This window comes from Prunus dulcis, chromosome 3 (genome assembly GCF_902201215.1).
Source record: "Prunus dulcis chromosome 3, ALMONDv2, whole genome shotgun sequence".
In the NCBI taxonomy this organism is placed as follows: Eukaryota; Viridiplantae; Streptophyta; class Magnoliopsida; order Rosales; family Rosaceae; genus Prunus; species Prunus dulcis.
This window is the reverse complement of record NC_047652.1, coordinates 19,078,074-19,095,294: the sequence shown is the minus strand read 5'-3', so window position 1 is coordinate 19,095,294 and position 17,221 is coordinate 19,078,074. Positions and strand designations below refer to the sequence as shown.

At 35.7% G+C, this 17,221-nt stretch overlaps 3 protein-coding genes, 1 long non-coding RNA gene and 1 other non-coding gene across 7 annotated transcripts; 4 read left to right on the top strand and 1 right to left on the bottom strand.

The window, feature by feature from the left end:
* Nucleotides 1-973: 973 nt before the first annotated feature.
* Nucleotides 974-5,214, top strand: LOC117620543 (probable beta-1,3-galactosyltransferase 2). Of its 2 annotated transcripts, none has more exons than XM_034350636.1 (11): nucleotides 974-1,465; nucleotides 1,798-1,894; nucleotides 2,070-2,143; nucleotides 2,239-2,450; nucleotides 2,578-2,641; nucleotides 3,030-3,102; nucleotides 3,239-3,359; nucleotides 3,637-3,724; nucleotides 3,830-3,955; nucleotides 4,065-4,174; nucleotides 4,640-5,214. In XM_034350636.1, the coding sequence occupies exons 1-11, from the start codon at nucleotides 1,356-1,358 to the stop codon at nucleotides 4,786-4,788; spliced, it is 1,224 nt and encodes a 407-aa protein (XP_034206527.1). In that variant the 5' UTR covers nucleotides 974-1,355; the 3' UTR covers nucleotides 4,789-5,214. The 2 variants fall into 2 exon arrangements, with proteins under 2 accessions (XP_034206527.1, XP_034206528.1); XM_034350637.1 differs by having other exon boundaries at nucleotides 986-1,465; nucleotides 2,079-2,143.
* On the bottom strand, nucleotides 5,000-6,906 carry LOC117620546. Its single transcript, XR_004584804.1, has 2 exons — nucleotides 6,160-6,906; nucleotides 5,000-5,317 (listed from the first exon to the last, which is right to left on the bottom strand). It is a non-coding gene; the product is annotated as an uncharacterized LOC117620546 (long non-coding RNA).
* On the top strand, nucleotides 6,904-17,213 carry LOC117620544 (2-alkenal reductase (NADP(+)-dependent)-like). 2 transcript variants are annotated; one of them, XM_034350639.1, is made up of 7 exons: nucleotides 6,904-6,912; nucleotides 14,529-14,771; nucleotides 14,863-15,046; nucleotides 15,366-15,532; nucleotides 16,147-16,229; nucleotides 16,323-16,449; nucleotides 16,713-17,213. In XM_034350639.1, exons 2-7 carry the CDS (start codon nucleotides 14,547-14,549, stop codon nucleotides 16,962-16,964), a joined length of 1,038 nt encoding a protein of 345 aa, XP_034206530.1. In that variant the 5' UTR covers nucleotides 6,904-6,912; nucleotides 14,529-14,546; the 3' UTR covers nucleotides 16,965-17,213. The 2 variants fall into 2 exon arrangements, with proteins under 2 accessions (XP_034206530.1, XP_034206529.1); XM_034350638.1 differs by lacking the exon at nucleotides 6,904-6,912 and having other exon boundaries at nucleotides 14,514-14,771.
* On the top strand, nucleotides 10,085-12,105 carry LOC117620545 (autophagy-related protein 8C-like). The gene is made up of 6 exons (XM_034350640.1): nucleotides 10,085-10,169; nucleotides 10,284-10,330; nucleotides 11,083-11,138; nucleotides 11,217-11,269; nucleotides 11,609-11,727; nucleotides 11,832-12,105. Exons 2-6 carry the CDS (start codon nucleotides 10,294-10,296, stop codon nucleotides 11,924-11,926), a joined length of 360 nt encoding a protein of 119 aa, XP_034206531.1. The 5' UTR covers nucleotides 10,085-10,169; nucleotides 10,284-10,293; the 3' UTR covers nucleotides 11,927-12,105.
* On the top strand, nucleotides 14,171-14,244 carry TRNAN-GUU. Its single transcript has one exon. It is a non-coding gene; the product is annotated as a tRNA-Asn (tRNA).
* Nucleotides 17,214-17,221: the final 8 nt, after the last annotated feature.

Genomic DNA, 17,221 nt, shown 5'->3' with positions numbered 1-17,221 from the left:
TTAATATTAATTAAAAGTTTAGACTATATGAATGTATAAAACAAAGAGGCCTTTCTCTCTCCTTAGATTTAGGAGCTCCTAGAGGTCTCCCTATTTTAGGAGGTGGATAGGGAGTCTGGTTGAAGTTGTATTTTTTCAATTCCTCCCTAAAATTTGTCTAATGAAATGGTTTAAGTAGCCCATTATGGACGTTCTTATGTCATGCATGTATACGTATTCTGTAATTAATAGCTAAGACCTTCGCAAGAGCATAATCTATTTTCTAGTTAAATACATTACGAGATGTTTTTCCATATTTTATGCATTCAGTTTTATTTATTTTTGCGTAGATTCATCCAATTTTGTTAGTGCACTTAACTCTTTGTTATAGATCACTTGTAACTAATTTTTTTATGTCAAATATGCATAACACATTGCTAATCAAAACCGTAGTCTCATACACTATTTCATCCATATATTTAGTTATCTTGATTCATAATTTTTTTTAGTATAAGTGATAGTCTAATCTAGAAGATGATGGAGAGTTTCACACACACACACACACTATTAAAGTGCCTATAAGGTTCAAATCTAAAACTACTAGTCTGCAAATCAATGTCGTTTTTCACTAGACTAGACCTCATCGGCTCAATTCACAGTTTAATAACATACTATACACTCACTGATTACCGTTTCATAGATGTACAAGGTTGTTGAGATAGTATCATCTAAATCAAAAGAAACCATTATATATGGACGTGTCACAATGTGAAACGTGAACCTAATGCCACAATTTTTCCCATGTGATTACCAGTGACGAGAACATGCCCGCTGTTTACATGGTCCTACTACCCAATATATATGTAGGGAGAGGAATAAGAAATGAAAATAAATCGAGAGAGAGAAGAAATGCTCAAGGGTTGTATTGTCATTTCAGGAGCTGTTACGGTGCTCATTTATAAAGGAAGGTCTGACAAGTACCGTTTGGTAATTTAGATTTAAGTACAGGGCAGTTAGGGAGTCTCTTCTCACTTCTGTTCAACGTCCCTTGCCTGCGAAGAAGAGTTTCTGGAGAGAGAGAGAGAGAGAGAGAGAGAGAGAGAGAGCAAAGCAAAGCAAAAGGATAAAGAAAGGAACAATACAAATGACAAGTTAAAAGAAAACACAGCACTCTGTTCTGATTCTCTTCCCCTATTCTACCTTAAATCTTGTACCTAAAGCTCACTTTCAAACCTGGTTCCTCTTCCATTCTCCAAGCACTTGGCCTTTGTCTGCTTCTGGGTTCTCTTCCATTTTGTCAATTAAACCCATATTCTTCATGGGTTTTTCTTCAATAAGCTACTAGCTTTGGAAGTTGGAAGAGAACTGGGAGCAACATGTCTTGGAAAAGCAGAGGAGAGCCATCTTCTAGAAGTGTTATTTCAAAAAAATGGACCCTTTTGCTTTGTTTAGGCTGCTTCTGTGCTGGAATGCTCTTCACCAATAGGTATTCTCTCCAATTTTTAGTTTCACTTTGTACAAATTGTTGTTTGCTTTTTCTGTTATGAATTTGAGCAAGTTTCCTAAAGTGGTAACTCAATTAAGACTGTTTATTGGTACCTTTCTATTTTGAGATCTATGATCAAATAGTCGTTTTTGGTTTTGATGCTAGATTTAGATATGTTCTACTTAGCTGGGTGTTTCTGAATTTTCAAGCCTTATGTATTTCTGGTTATTTTCAGCAACTTCTTAAAAAATATTTTGCTTAACTTTGACGCTGAAACATGTAGTTGTTGAGATTTCGTAACATTTTAATGAAAATTTATATATCGGTTGCAGGATGTGGACTGTTCCTGAAAATAAAGGTATCACACGGAGAACAGCTATGGAAGAAGAACAATTAAAATTAGTTTCAGAGGGTTGCAACCCAAAAGCTGTAATGTCTCATCTCTTACTTGATTTCATATCCTTGCGAAATTTTTTTACAAGCTGTTCTTTCAGAAATTCTTTCTTTACCTATATTGGATTGTTATACCATGTTATATTGGATTGTTATACCATGTTCCTCATCTAAGACTTCCTTTTGTGTCAATCTGATTTGGTACTTTTAGTTGCATCAGAAGGAAGTAAAGCGCGAAAATAAGGACATTTTTGGGGAGGTTTCAAAGACTCATAATGCTATACAGTAAGTTGTGCTCTCACACAAACACATGATATTTGTAAACTTTGGTTTCTAAGTATCCTAATTGGAAACTATTCTTGGATGTTATGTTGAATTAGGACATTAGATAAGACTATATCAAATTTAGAGATGGAATTAGCTGCAGCAAGGGCAACACAGGAGTCTATACGTAGCGGCTCTCCTTTATCAGGAGACTCCAAAACCACTGATTCATCCGGGAAGAGAAGGTATTTAATGGTTGTTGGAATTAATACTGCTTTTAGCAGCCGTAAAAGAAGAGATTCGGTTCGTGCTACATGGATGCCACAAGGTAATTCATAAATCAATTTCCTAATTTCTTCATTGCTGTTCTGTAATGGATTTTAGCTATGCTATTCTGGCTGCTTGTTTATAGTTGTTGTCTGATTATTTTTGCTTCTGAAAAACATGAAATATAGGCGAGAAAAGAAGAAGGCTAGAGGAAGAGAAGGGTATCATCATTCGTTTCGTCATTGGTCATGGGTGAGTGTTTAATCTTTTTTCTTGCTAGTTAATGTTGGATAGGAAGACACTATGACATTGATCTGCTAGGCTGCAAGTCAGTAGAATACTTATTCATCAATGCATCGGTTCCCATTCAGTTGTAGCCGATGTAAGCCAAGAATTCCATGGTTCCCCGTTTACAATCTCATGCAATTCCGTATCATTGACACTCTATTTTCATAAAAAGTGTGAACTTTTTTTGAGTAAGTCCTTTCGAGATGTAATCATAAACCAAAATATCATTGTATGTATTAAAATATATTTCAAGACTCCATAGTAGGTTCAACTTAATAACCATCACAAAAGTCCTAGGTCATGGATTTATTTGGATAGTATAATTTTACAAGCTTTTCCCCTCCTTGTCTAGTGCGACGTCTGGAGGTATTCTAGACAGAGCTGTAGAAGCAGAGGACAGAAAGCATGGAGATCTCCTGAGGCTGGTAATGTGTCTTAGTTAATCTTGTTATTGTCCCCTTGTTTCCACATGTATGCTTACAGCTTATTTGAACATAAAATTTTCATTATTTTGACTTCAAAAGAATAGATTGTGACTTCCCATCTATGTCTCTTGCACAGGACCATGTTGAAGGGTATCTTGAATTATCCGCCAAGACAAAGATATATTTTGCTACTGCTGTTGCTACGTGGGATGCAGATTTTTATGTCAAAGTTGATGATGATGTCCATGTAAATATAGGTAATTTAAAATTGTGCTGAACATGACAAATAGATTTTCTATGGTACCTTTGTGCGCAATGACATAAAAACTAAAAGAAATAAGAAGCATATGGATACAAGGTTTACGGAATTGGTAGTTTATGCAAAATGACTCTTATGTTCTTTTAAGTGTGAAAGATATTATCGGAGAGCCAACTTCGGCGTACCTAGTCTTGTTAGAGCAATTCATGAACTTTCATTTCTATATTATCTAATCGTCTATCTCATTAAACCCATCTGTTTTCAATTTGCTGCAGCGACGCTAGGAGGAACTCTAGTCAGACACCGAAAGAAACAGCGCCTGTACATTGGATGCATGAAATCTGGTCCTGTTCTAGCACAAAAGTAAGCCAGCACCTGTAATTGGTTTTTTCATTTTATTTTGTTTCCTCTGATGTTCAGATATTTGTTAAGAAAGTAATTGACTTTGACTCCTTGACTGGCTATCAGGGGAGTGAGATACCATGAACCTGAGTATTGGAAATTTGGTGAACCTGGAAACAAGTATTTCCGTCATGCTACAGGACAGCTATATGCCATTTCAAAAGATTTGGCTACGTATATATCAATAAACCAGTAAGCTTCAACCTTTATGCACTTGATAGATGTTGAAATACATGCATCCGTTGAAAGATTTTCTTCTATCTTCTTGCACTTGTGATGCTAATTTTGTAAGCATTTTCAGGCATGTCCTCCACAAGTACGCTAACGAGGATGTCTCTTTGGGAGCTTGGTTTATTGGACTTGATGTGCAGCATATCGACGATAGGAGACTGTGTTGTGGCACCCCACCTGGTAAGTCTTGTCTAATTCAAAATTATTATGTTGGTAACTTAGGAATGATTTGAAAAGAAATGGCCCTGTTTGGGCGCAATAACTTGTCTTGCTGAAGAATACTGTTTCAGATCTTGCACAAGCAGAGTGAATTCCACTTTAAGTAATATTCTTTATGACAGATTTATTTGACAAACAAATCGAAATTAAATATAATATTATCTGCTCACTTTCTAGAGGGTAAAAAACAGGTCAAGTACAGTAATGTAAGTAATTTACTATAATACTGTGGAGGTACTGGAACCATAATAATGGAACCAAGACTGTGTTACCCCTTACTGGACCCCATGGTCATTGGTGAGGTTTCAGATTCTTCATAAGCAGAATAAGTTCACAAAAATCAATAAATTTGGGTGTAAAAATAAGGTCACAAATTTGTTTCATTGTACAGTTATTTAAAGTTTTAGTTCAACTTGTTTGCTGCAGATTGTGAGTGGAAGGCCCAGGCAGGCAACATCTGTGTTGCTTCATTTGACTGGAGTTGCAGCGGGATTTGTAGGTCAGCTGAGAGAATCAAGGAAGTCCATCGACGGTGCGGGGAAGGTGAGAATGCTTTGTGGAGTGCTTCTTTCTAAGAGGAAGAGGCAGCTTGGAGCTCTTCCAACCTCAGGAAGATTTTTCAGCTTCAGTATAAAGGCAGGTGTGCTAGTCTTTTTTTTTTTCTTCCAGTTTCTGTACTGAGTATAGAGAATTACAATATCAAAATAGAGAGATTAGAGAGAGAGTGTGTGAGTGAGAGAAAGAGAGAGAGAGAGAGAGAGAGAGAGAGAGAGAAGAGCCTTGCTATGTGGACCATCTTCCATTTTAATAGAGGATATTGGCCACTGAAGCAGCCAAAATAGGGCCCCCCATACAAAATTCTTTGAGGCTTGAAGAGTCAACTTGTAAGTTACAGTTCTATGGCATCAAATGCACACAATAAATGCATATCTTTGTGGGAGCTGTTTCTGGCATTCTTGTACAATCTTGTTTCCTCTGTATGAAATTAAGAATTTGAATTATATGATATGATGAACATATTGTTTTGAATTCATCTCCTTCCCAGTTTTCTTGTGACTCATCTGACAGTCTGGCTCCACCGCTCTTGTTTTGAGCTTGTAACTCCTGTTGTCAGTCAAACATTCAAATAAAACCAACAGGCTAATCTGACATTTTCTTTTTCTTTTCCAGTATGAAAAAGAATTTAAGAAGTAACTGGGCTTAATTAACTTGTAAGTTGCTGCATAGGTGAAACTTTGAAATGATCTTTCATGCTACTTTGAATCTTTGATATGCTCAAATTGACAGTTCAAGTTATCTTTCTCTATAAAGACTAAAGAGAGAAAATAAGATGAAACTTTCCTTGGATGCTAATTAAGAAAAGTCAGAGAAAAATGAAAATGACTTCATTTACATTATGAGAATATTTGCAAGGATTTTACAGTATGGGAACTCTCAGCTGTATCTTCCAAAAAAAAAAAAGAAAAAAAGGTACTACTCCATTAAGCTTCATTAGATCGAAAATCCTTAGGACATTGTCCAAAATACAGATCACTTTTATCAGGAAATTTTAACCCAAAAGGAAAAGCATAGAAACTTCACCACAGCAGGTTGTGCCTTTCTTTTACTTCTTAGGATGCAGAATAATATGAGTTGCAGTAATCTCAATATCCAGAAGTAGCACGCAAAATCATTTTGATAAACCTTAGATATGAACATAAGAGGAGAAGGCCATTATGAAGAAAACAGCAAATGATTCAAAATACCTGAACTTGTGTGGTTAAAGGTATATGAGAAAACTCAAAAAAATTTGTCTACACGCAATAAAATGGTTAAATGTTTGCTGTTAAAACCAGCAATCAGATGTCTAAAAATTACTGTAGGCCAGTGAGTGAGAGAAACTTTACCACACAAAATGCAATGCCCGAAATGAAAATTCTAGGCTAGAAATGAGAAAGTATATATACCTTGAAATCCTGGATGATGGGGGCAGCAAGGTAGAATAATAAAGGAACAGTGGCACGTGATATTGGCACGGCTCAATCAAAAAGCAGAGCTCAAGCACTTAGAGCACTGCTTTCTTATTGAACCGGACCAATATCCCGTTAAACCGATCCATCTCTTACCTCTTTGGCTTCCTTGTATCTTTTCAGAAACTATGCTACAAAACAAACAAACCCTTTTCATCTTTACAAAAACAAAGCAAAAGACAGACAGAAAAGAGAAAATATTGTAAGCAGAAGTGAAATGAAGTCTATGGTTTTGGAAGGAAACAGAAGAAACGATCACTTCCAAACCATATCAAGCTTAGATTATATGCCATAAATCTAACAAAGTGTAGCAACAAGGTTCAATTGGATAGCAAAAAAAGAACAAAAAGCAAATATCTTTTCACAAAATAAGCTACAAAACAAACCCTTTTCGTTTTTATCATAACAAAACAAAATACAGAGAGAAAAAGAAAAGACTGCAAGCAGAAATGAAATAAAATACATGGTTTGGAAGGAACAGAGCAAATGGTCACTTCCAAACCATATCAGTCTAGATTATATATCACAAACAAAACTATCAAAGTAAACCCCAACAAGGTTTATTTGGGTTAGCAAAAACAAATAAAAGAGGGAAAAAAGGAGAGAAAGAAGGCAATTTGGAAATGGGCATGGGGTGGTGGAGAACAACATGAACATATTAATAATGCAGAGCAGCAGAGAGAGAGAGAGGTGAATGTCTCTTTAAGAAGGTAATGCCCAACAAAGAGAGATGGCTTGGCCACTAGTGGTGTGGTAGCATTGAAGAAGTTGCATTAAAATTTCCAACCACCTCACAACAAAGGAAGTTGGGAATATTAATTTAAAACCAGGTACAAGAATCGGGAAAAAAAAAGTTCACGGACACAAATCTGGGGCTTTAAATGTGTGCATTTATGGATGATGGGGTAGGGGAAGAGAGATGTTCGTTCTGTTCAATCCGCATTTATGTTATGTTTTATCAAACAGAGAGAACCTTTGTTTTGTTTTGGAGGTTTTGGTTTGGTTTGGTTATGTGTTGTACCTTTTACCATTACATCTCCCATCCCATGAACCCCTCTATCTATTAGCAACACTTCGTAGGTAATAGGTTGTGTGATTCAATTCAAACTCTTTCCCTACAAATGCATATTTTTTTAGTGTTTTCAAATGTTATTTGCCTGCAATTCTTTAGGAAAAAGGTATCTCTCTCCCTCTCCCTTTCCCTCTCTGCAATGCAATGTGTGCATTAATGAACTTTGTAGGCCAAACAAGGCAGAGCTGCCTAGACGCCTACTAGTCCTATACATGTAAACGTGCCATACGTTTTGTTTAGCTGCAGACCTAATTCTAATTGTCAAATTGCCATCATTTGATCAAGGACTCTATGTCTATGGGCTTGGAAATGAGACCTCAAAATTGTATAGGTGAGAGGTCAGAGATGGAAAAAAGTTGTCCACAATGTGGAAAGATTTATGGGCAAAGGACTTGCCAAAAGATTGATGAAGATGAGTTGCCCCTGTCAACTTTTTAAGATCCAGAAGCGCCACCCCAAAAAAATAAATAATAACAAATCAATATTGAGTGTAGACAAATTTGACAAAGTAATGATTTCTCTAACCTTGAAACTTCTTCATTAGCTTGGGATTTGTTGCAATTTGCAAACAAGGATGAACATGAGTTGCAAACAAGGATTTCTTTTTAAAACAAACCTTATAAAAAGATGATGATTTTAATTAAAAATTAAAGGTGAAAAGATCAACATACCCTTCTAAGTAACTTTTGTAAATTCAATTCTATAACAATGTCTTTTGCGATCCACTTCTTCGATTCCGAAACCAGTCTGCCACAAATTGTTTGCATACCAGTATGCATCTCAATCTCAGATGTCTCATCCATCACTGCTTCTGTTTATGTTATGAAGATTTCTTGTGGCAGGGGGGTTATATTTTGCATGTTTTATGTAACGAGTTGGTGACATTTGGAGTGTGGATGACGTTGTGGAGTACTCTAGATGAGTATATGGGATTTGATAAGATACGATGGAGGTTTTGTTGTGATGCAATTGAGAGATATCACCGATTCCATCTCAACGTGTCATTGGATACTACATTCTATCTTAACGTGTAATTATAGACCACATTTCATCTTAACATGTAAGTATATATAACATTCTATCTTAATGTGTCGGTATATACCACATTCTATCTTAACATGTTATTTCACACCACATTCCATCTTAACGTGTCATTACATACCACATTCCATCTTAACGTGTCAGTATATATACCACATCATATCTTAACGTGTCTATATATATAACATTCTATCTTAACATATTTGTATATACCACATTCAATCTTAACGTGTCACTTTACATCACATCCCCATCTTAATGTGTCATTAACTCCATGTTTATACTTGACATAATAATAAGTTGGTTTATTTTATTTTATTATATTCGATGATTGAGATTCAACCAATATTAAAATCTTAGTTAAATTTCATTCGAAATCGATGAAACGATTGACATAGTGATGAAGTTATCAGGTCAAGGTGTGTCGATTGTGATGAGTTCTGTTGTGGAATACCTAAGATTTTAATATTGAGATAGTGATGATACGATTGACAAACCTACTCAACTCCATCTTGATCTGTCATTACACATCTCATTCCACATCTATACCTATCATATATAACAGGTGGGTCTCCTTTTATGATCACAATTAACTCTCGATCCAATCTCAAATTTTCATGAAATTTGCATTGATAGAGTGCAATGACGTTGTGGAGTATTCTAGATGAGCACATGGGATTTGTTAAGATGTGATCGAACATTAACACGAGCATAAGATATATCGTGTCATTTTAAAATCGATATTGTGATGAGATACGATTGACAAATATATCTAACCCATCTCACCTTGACGTACCATTGTGCATCACATTTCATATATATTCTTGACATAATAGATAATGTCTTTTATACAATGAGGGTTGGATGAGAATTGGTAAAGATGTCCTAGATTTTGTATAGATTTTATTTCTTGTAATGGGGTTATACCATTTGAAGTGCGGATGAAGTTCTCGTTGAGTATATATGAACTTTGGATGAGATGCGGCCGATTGCTGATCCAATTGTGATGAGATGATAACAAGATACTGGACCTGAATGAATTAGGCTTAGGCCCAGTCAGTGACTCACCGTATTTGTATTGGGCCAACAGTTTCCCCTTTTCTTTTCAAGAAAAATAATTAAAATTCCTTTTTTCCTTTAGGGCATTTTTCATATGTGAAGTTTTAAAAATAAAAAATAATACTACCAAATAAATATGTGAAGTTGATTGAATGGATGATCACATGTAGTATGTGAACTGGAGTAACATAGATATTAACTAACCTGTTGCATGTGTCAATTGGTTTTATTTTTTATTTTTTATTTTATTTTTAAAATTAAGAAAAGATAATATGGGTAGTTATGTTCTATAAAAGTAGGACCTATTATCTAATTTTATTTTTAATTTTTGATTCTTTTTAATATGAAAAAAAATATGAATTTACCATATTATCCTCATTTAATTAATAATTTCAATTCTTAATATTTAAATTAACTAAAGGCATTTTCTAATATTTTGAATGTTTCACTATTTTCTGCCTTTTGCTTTATACATATAGATACATATTATGCATACATGAGTTATGTTAATTGGTTATAAGTTATGTTATTTTGTTACGAGTGTTCGTTTCTTTGCAACCGTGTTTGATTCATCTCATGTATATATATAGTAATACTATTTTTAACTCTTTCGTAACATTCTGATAAAAATAAAAAGTAATAAATAGAAAAAACTTACTGTTCTGTTTGTGTTGAAAGAAGATTATAAAAAAATAAAAAAAATTCTTTGGTTTATAGTTATTGCACACGCTATAGGTTGGGAGGCTTGCTCACCCATTGATCTCTCTCCAATTTGGTAAGCAATAAATTTCAATTGATTATTAATTTTTTTATTTAATTGATCCGACCACTTATTAAAACCCTACTTCTCCTTTATATTTATTGTTCGTTGATATCTTGGGGTTTGCAGAATCGTACCCATGGCCAAAAGCGCGTTCAAGATGGAGCACCCTCTCGGTTCGTTTTCTATTTTATAAGAAATTTTTCAAAAGAATTTCTTTCTATTATTTCGTTTTTCCTTTAGTTTTAGAATTGTTGTTGATGATTAGGGGCCCTATATTTGTAACATTGTGCTTCTGTGGAATATTCTGCCTAAATCATCTGAAAGTTTTTATCTTTCAATCCCTAATTTCTTGTGGTTGCAGGATAACTTAAATAATAAATTAGGTATAGAATTGTAGTGTTGAATTTTGTAGTGTTCGTATGAAGCCCTTGAAACCTGCAAGGCAAAATCCAAGTACCCTGGAATTTTCTATTTTCCCATCTGGGTTTTAATCGCAGCAGTTGATTTTTGTTCTTGAGCCTATTACGTTTGTTATATGGTTGGCCGCCCATGAATATAAATAAATATAGGAAAGAGTTACAAGTTCTATGTAGAAATACATGGTCACTGAATTTTGGTGTATATGATTTGGTAGCTGAGAAATTGTCGAAAAAGCGAAATTAAACAGTCACAAGTTCTATTTAGAAGTTGTTGATTATTATGTGTTCTCATGCTTAGTCTTTTCTTTGGAATGTTGTTCTTTAAGGTATATGTAGTTTTACATAGTAATTAGGGAAAGAACCGTTGTATTGCCAATCGAGTAGATTGTTTATATATGGTCAAGTTCCATTTCTTAAATATTTAACTTCTTTTAAGATACAATGATCTGTGTTTTGGGTCAACAATCCGTATTGAAGTTTAAAGTTCGTCTCTTTGTACATGCCAGAAAGGAGACAAGCAGAAGCTGCTCGCATAAGAGAGAAGTATCCTGACAGAATTCCAGTATGGTTGTTATTTGTTGTCATTGCAGTTGTGTGTGTTTCTCTTCTATTTTGGTCTGTAACTCATTGACTGCTGCAGGTGGTCGTGGAAAGGGCTGAGAAGAGTGACGTGCCTGAAATTGACAAGAAAAAGTGAGTCATTTCTTATTCATCTCATATACATTTGAACAACAGCTTTCTTCTTTGCTTCTATCTGTGACATCTCTGGAGTCTGGATATCATAGACTAGTGCTAACTTTGTCTGTTATATTGATGTTTTTGCGCTCTAATTAGTCCAAGTGATCATTTGCGATGTGCACCTTTCGTGGGTTCTTGTAGTCATAACTATGCAGTAACTACAAGTTTTTTAAAGTTTTAAGTATGAATTGAAAATGGTTGCGGATTTATAGAGTCCTGTGTTACTCCCAAATGTTTTGAATTTTTGGCATAACAAGTAATAAAATTATTTGTTCCGGGTTTGCTTGAATGCAGATACCTGGTGCCTGCTGATCTGACTGTTGGCCAGTTCGTGTATGTGGTTCGGAAAAGGATCAAGCTCGGTCCTGAGAAGGCTATTTTCATTTTTGTTAAGAATATTTTGCCACCCACAGGTGAGATAAAAGTCTCAATTGTGGTTTTTTTAAATTCTTTTCCAATACTTGATATATGATATTTTAAGACAGTATAATCGGGTAACTTTGTTGTTTTGTTGCAGCGGCTATGCTGTCTGCAATTTACGAGGAAAATAAGGATGAAGACGGTTTCCTTTACATGACCTACAGTGGGGAGAACACATTTGGGACATTCTGATAACTCAGAACAATAAAACAAGTTCAAGGAGTTGTAAATTATCTTTCTGTCCAGTAGTTTGATGATGCACTTGCTGAGACATGTTCTTGGTTTTGGATTGATGACCCTTTATATTCTGTAAGTAGATGACAATGCGTGCCTTTATGTGTGTTCGTAATTAGATCCCCAATCACTCGTAAGCATTTTTTTCTTTTCTTTGCAAAATTTGCCATCCAATTTAACTCTTCAACAAAAATAAAAATGAAATTAAGTTTGAAGAAAACAAAATTACGGCCCTAATTCTTGGTGAGGCTGCCCCTTTATGAAGATCATTAATTCACTGTCCCCTGTTCCTTTCTTAAATTTGGGACAAATTCCCATTGAACGATAAAGATATTATTTCTACCTTCACTAGAACCTGAATTTCACATCTAATCAACACCTTTTTAATCTATGTGCTTCCGATTATGCACTTGAGTTCGAATCCCCTTTCTGTAGTTTAGAATAGATTAAAGTAACTTCGAATCTCCCTTCTGTAGTTTAGAATAGATTAACGTAACTTGAGTCTTTTGTAACATGGGGAATAAAAGTAGTATTGTGTTTATATGGATATTAGAGACATTCACATTGTAACATTGGGAATAAAAGTAGTATTGTGTTTATATCGATATTAGAGACATTCACATTTAAATCCGTAATTCAGTACTTGAAAATCGGGGGATTAAATTGATTAGGGGAGTAGTTGATTTTATACTCATTCATTCTCGCCGTATTTTCACTTCTCTGATTTATGATTAATAAAGTAGTAACGAATCAAATTTGGAAGTTTGTTTATGAGTATATATGTGAATCGTGAGATTTTGTGGAAAACAAGGCAGTTGGAGTTATGAGTAAATCAAAATCGAGTGACGATTTTGTGTCCAAATTATAAAACACAGATGCAATGTTAAACTAACAATGACAGTAGAATTCGAATCAATTGAAATATTAATGTAAACCAAGCTTGAATCAAACTTTCAATGAAAACGAGTTTCATCCATCTAATAATCATTATTTTTTGCAAAATGGAAAACAAATTACTTCACTTGGAACCAGCTACGCTCCACGCTCTTCATCAGCTTGTAAAGAGGGACATATATATTAAGTCACTTGGAGACATTGTCTTTGTGGTGGCACTTATCTTTGACCCAGTTGATTTTACCCTTGATCTTTGCCTTGGCCTTCTCAGCACCCACCTTGGCTTTTCCAAGTCCTAATGCTGTTGCTGATGCTGCTGCTACTACACTTTTCACATGCTTCTTGCTATTGCTGCTTCTCCTCCCTTCTTGTTTCTCTCCCTCTCCCGCAGGCTGCTCTTCATTCTGTTCTGCTTCCTCTTCAGCAGGCTGCTCATCATTCTGTTCTGCTTCCTCTTCTGCAGGCTGCTCATCATTCTGTTCTTGTTCGGGTTCGGGTTCATGATAGGGTTCTGGTTCCTGATATTGTTGTGGTTCCTGATATGGTTCATACTCTTGATGGTATTCATATTGTTGTTCAGGAGCTGGTTCGTGATGGGCAATAGTTTCTTCAGCCCAGGTGACAAGTTCCTCAAAGAATTCCATAGTCCTTGCAATTTTTGTTAGTTGAGAGAAATCTCAGTTTAGATGTGTGAAAGTCAATGTGGTCACCACAACATTCGAAATTTTGTACATATAATCAGAAACTGAACTTCTATACAACGTGCCATGTATGATGTATGGTACCAAATATGACAACTAGTTTTCTTTGACAGGAAAATAGGGATGGATTTGATAACATACAGAACTCCAAACAAGTATACCAGTTTTGATAGCATATAGGCCTCTATCTATGCTGCAAACCCATCTTTTGGTTGCAATGGGGAAGAAAACCCACAAAACGCAACCACATACAGAGAGAGAGAGAGAGTGAGAGTACCTTGATGACGTGAGAACAAAAGCGCAGAGAATTGTGTGACTTGTTAGGACTGGCAATGGCCCTTTAGCTACAAGTAAGTGGAGTTCATCACTCATTTTTTTCGTACCTTTTATATACAGAAAGAAAGTTCGACTTGTTTCTGAGAAATTACGTTGCAGATTTTTGGGGATCATGACACACGCCTCACATGTTAATTTTAATTAATTGATTCATATCTTCATATTAATTGTGGTGACACTTATGGTAAATTTTTTGAAAACGCTTCTATAACAGAGCTCGCTTTCTTTAGCTTTACCTTTTAATTGATTAGAACAGCGATATGAACAAGAAGCTGGAATAGCTCAGTTGGCTAGAGCGTGTGGCTGTTAACCACAAGGTCGGAGGTTCGAGCCCTCCTTCTAGCGCCTTTTTTATATATATTCGTTTCTTTTTCGATCTTTGTTTGTTATGAGAAGAATTTTGATTCCTCCGGAAGGTGACTCCTAATCGACATGTCTCACTGTATATGATATATATTCAAGTTCCAGGACTCCAGTGTATATGGTAAAATACGAGACGGGAAAAAAACAAATAAAATTATTCGAAAAAAAAATGAGTACATGTATAACACACACACACTAATACTATATATAAAAGGAAGAGGCCGGCTGGCATTTGTAAGACAAACACAACACATTCCTGTCCACAGAGAGAGAGAGAGAGAGAGATGGCAGTAGTTGAAAGCAGAGAATGGTACTTGGCCTCTTATGCACCTGAAGGTGTTCCAACTTCGGATCATCTCAAGCTCCGGACTGTCACGCTCTCACTGGACTCGATCCCCGAACGACATGTCGTTCTTGAGACCCTCTTCATCTCTGTCGAACCCTATTTGCGCAGCAGGGTCACTGGCCGAGAAGACGGGCTATACACTCCTCAGTTCAACCTGAATGAGGTTCAGTTCATATCACATATTTTACAAACACATGTATGCTTTCAACATTGATGTCAAAATTACATCTCAGGACTATAATCTATATGTGCAGGTACTTTCAACATTTGGAGTCGGAAGAGTAATTCGGTCAAAAGACAGTGACTATGTTGAAGGAGACATAGTGGTCAGCCCATTAACACCCTTTGCTGAGTATGGCGTGGTGCCATCCCAATTGTTGACAAGAAAGATTGATCCAAACGATGGGATTCCATTGCCGGAATATATCAGTCTGCTAGGCAATTCTCTTTCTTCATCTCTGTTTCCTTTTTCTGTTTTCCTGTTTTTTGAGAAATACTTCCCTACCCTACCCACCTTGCATTGCTCCATTCATTCTCTCTCCTCTCATTTGAAGTGACATCATGAGAGAGATAGGAAGAAAAGAGACAATGCTATGGGATAAGGTAAGTTTTTCTCCTCTTTGTTTTGTTTTTTCTCCAATTCAAATCCCTTTCATTGATTTTACATAAATTAATTGATTCAGCAAAGACCAAATTAATTATGACATGATTATATGTAAATTTGTGGTTAATGATGGTGTGTGTATATATATTATAGGGGTACCTGGGTTTGCAGCATGGGTGGGAATTGAGGTGATAGCAGACCCAAAACCAGGGTCGAATGTGTTCATATCAGCTGCAGCTGGGGCCGTTGGAATGTATGCAGGACAGTTGGCCAAGCTTAGGGGATGCAGGGTCATTGGAAGCACCGGATCAGATGAGAAAGTAAGTGTTTAGATTCCCCAGCAAACAAGAAAATATATGCTTTATTGATATTTTTTAGTCCTACTATAAATCTTTTCCTGCACCAATCATTAATTCACATGACTGAACATTAATTTACAGTGTCTTTAACTAATCAAACGATAATGGAGTTTTATTGACAACTTTTTTTGACTAATCAAATGAAAGAGAAAGGTTATAAAAAAAGTCATTGCAGAACTCTCAATTATTAATTTGGTCACCAAACAATTGACAATTAAGCAACTAACAATTAACAATTAAGCAACTAACAATTAATCTTGACACGATCCAAGATGACTTGTGATGAATATAAAACAAATAAGAAAATAGAAATTGACACCTCGTGCCTTCCAGAGAGAGACATTGTCGGCCTTCCAAAGTCATCACTATTATTTATGAATCCATCAAGCCCATGCACCAAGGATACTTCATAAACCCATTCCATAACGGGCCAAAATTTAACTAGGGGATAGGGACTTTGGGTGGAAGGCCCAGGCACAACACCCACAAAGAATCAAATCAAACTAGAGTTTTATGGTTTCAGATTAAAATAATTTGTTGCTCTGATTGTTGATAATTTGTGGGTTCTTCATTAGGTGAGGCTCCTCAAGGAGGAATTTGGATACGATGACGCATTCAACTACCACACAGAGACAGATTTTGATGCTGCCTTAAGCAAGTAATTATTGTTTAGCTAATAAATAAGTTAGCATTATATATGAGTTTGAGAAGCTAGCATGCATCATGGAATATTTGTTTGCAAATTATACAGCTACTTTCCCAATGGAATTGATGTGTACCTTGACAATGTTGGCGGTAAAATGCTTGAGGCAGTTCTCAACCATGTCAACAAGAATGCGAAGATCCCTCTTTGTGGCATGATATCTGGCTACAATAAGGTAATGGTATATACTACTATTTGTCTTCTTATCACTTACACATACACACACAAAACCTTATTTAAGGGACACTCTTGTAGGGCTCATCGTGCATTGTATTTTGATGATCATAATCGTCTATTTTTTAAGTTTTCACATATTTGTATAAGAATGACCTAAGTTCACATACATAAAAAGACGCGTTGTATTGACAATTTTACATATCCACATATGTATTTGTCTATTCCTCAAATGCTGATCAGCTCACATGTATTTTTGTGCAGGTTTGGACTGAGAGAGAGGGGGTGAGAAATCTGTTGAATTTGATCGGCAAGGAGGTGAATATGCAAGGGTTCATGGTGGGTTCATACTTGCATCGTTTTGGGGATTTTGCAAAGGATATGGAGAGCCACCTAAAGCAAGGCAAGATTGGTTCTAAGCTCAAGATCTTCCATGGAATTGAAACATTCTTGGAGAGCTTAGGATCCCTCTTCACCAGCTCTAATGTTGGAAAAGTAATAGTCCAAGTCAAGTAATAATATATAGGTAGGTTGAAGTGAATCTGAGGCATTGGACTTCTATGCAATATGTTAAATGCTTCATCAGAGCTCTCTTATTCAGACCTACCAGACCTGAATTTTCTTTTGAGTCATAATTAAGGTGATTTCTTGTTGAGAGTGCCATGCTATGGTTCCATCAAATTGAAGTTTATTTAAAAATTTCTTATGAGTGATAAGACGATATACGTTATGAATTAATAGAGAGCATTTATTCTCGTATTCAAAGTTAGATC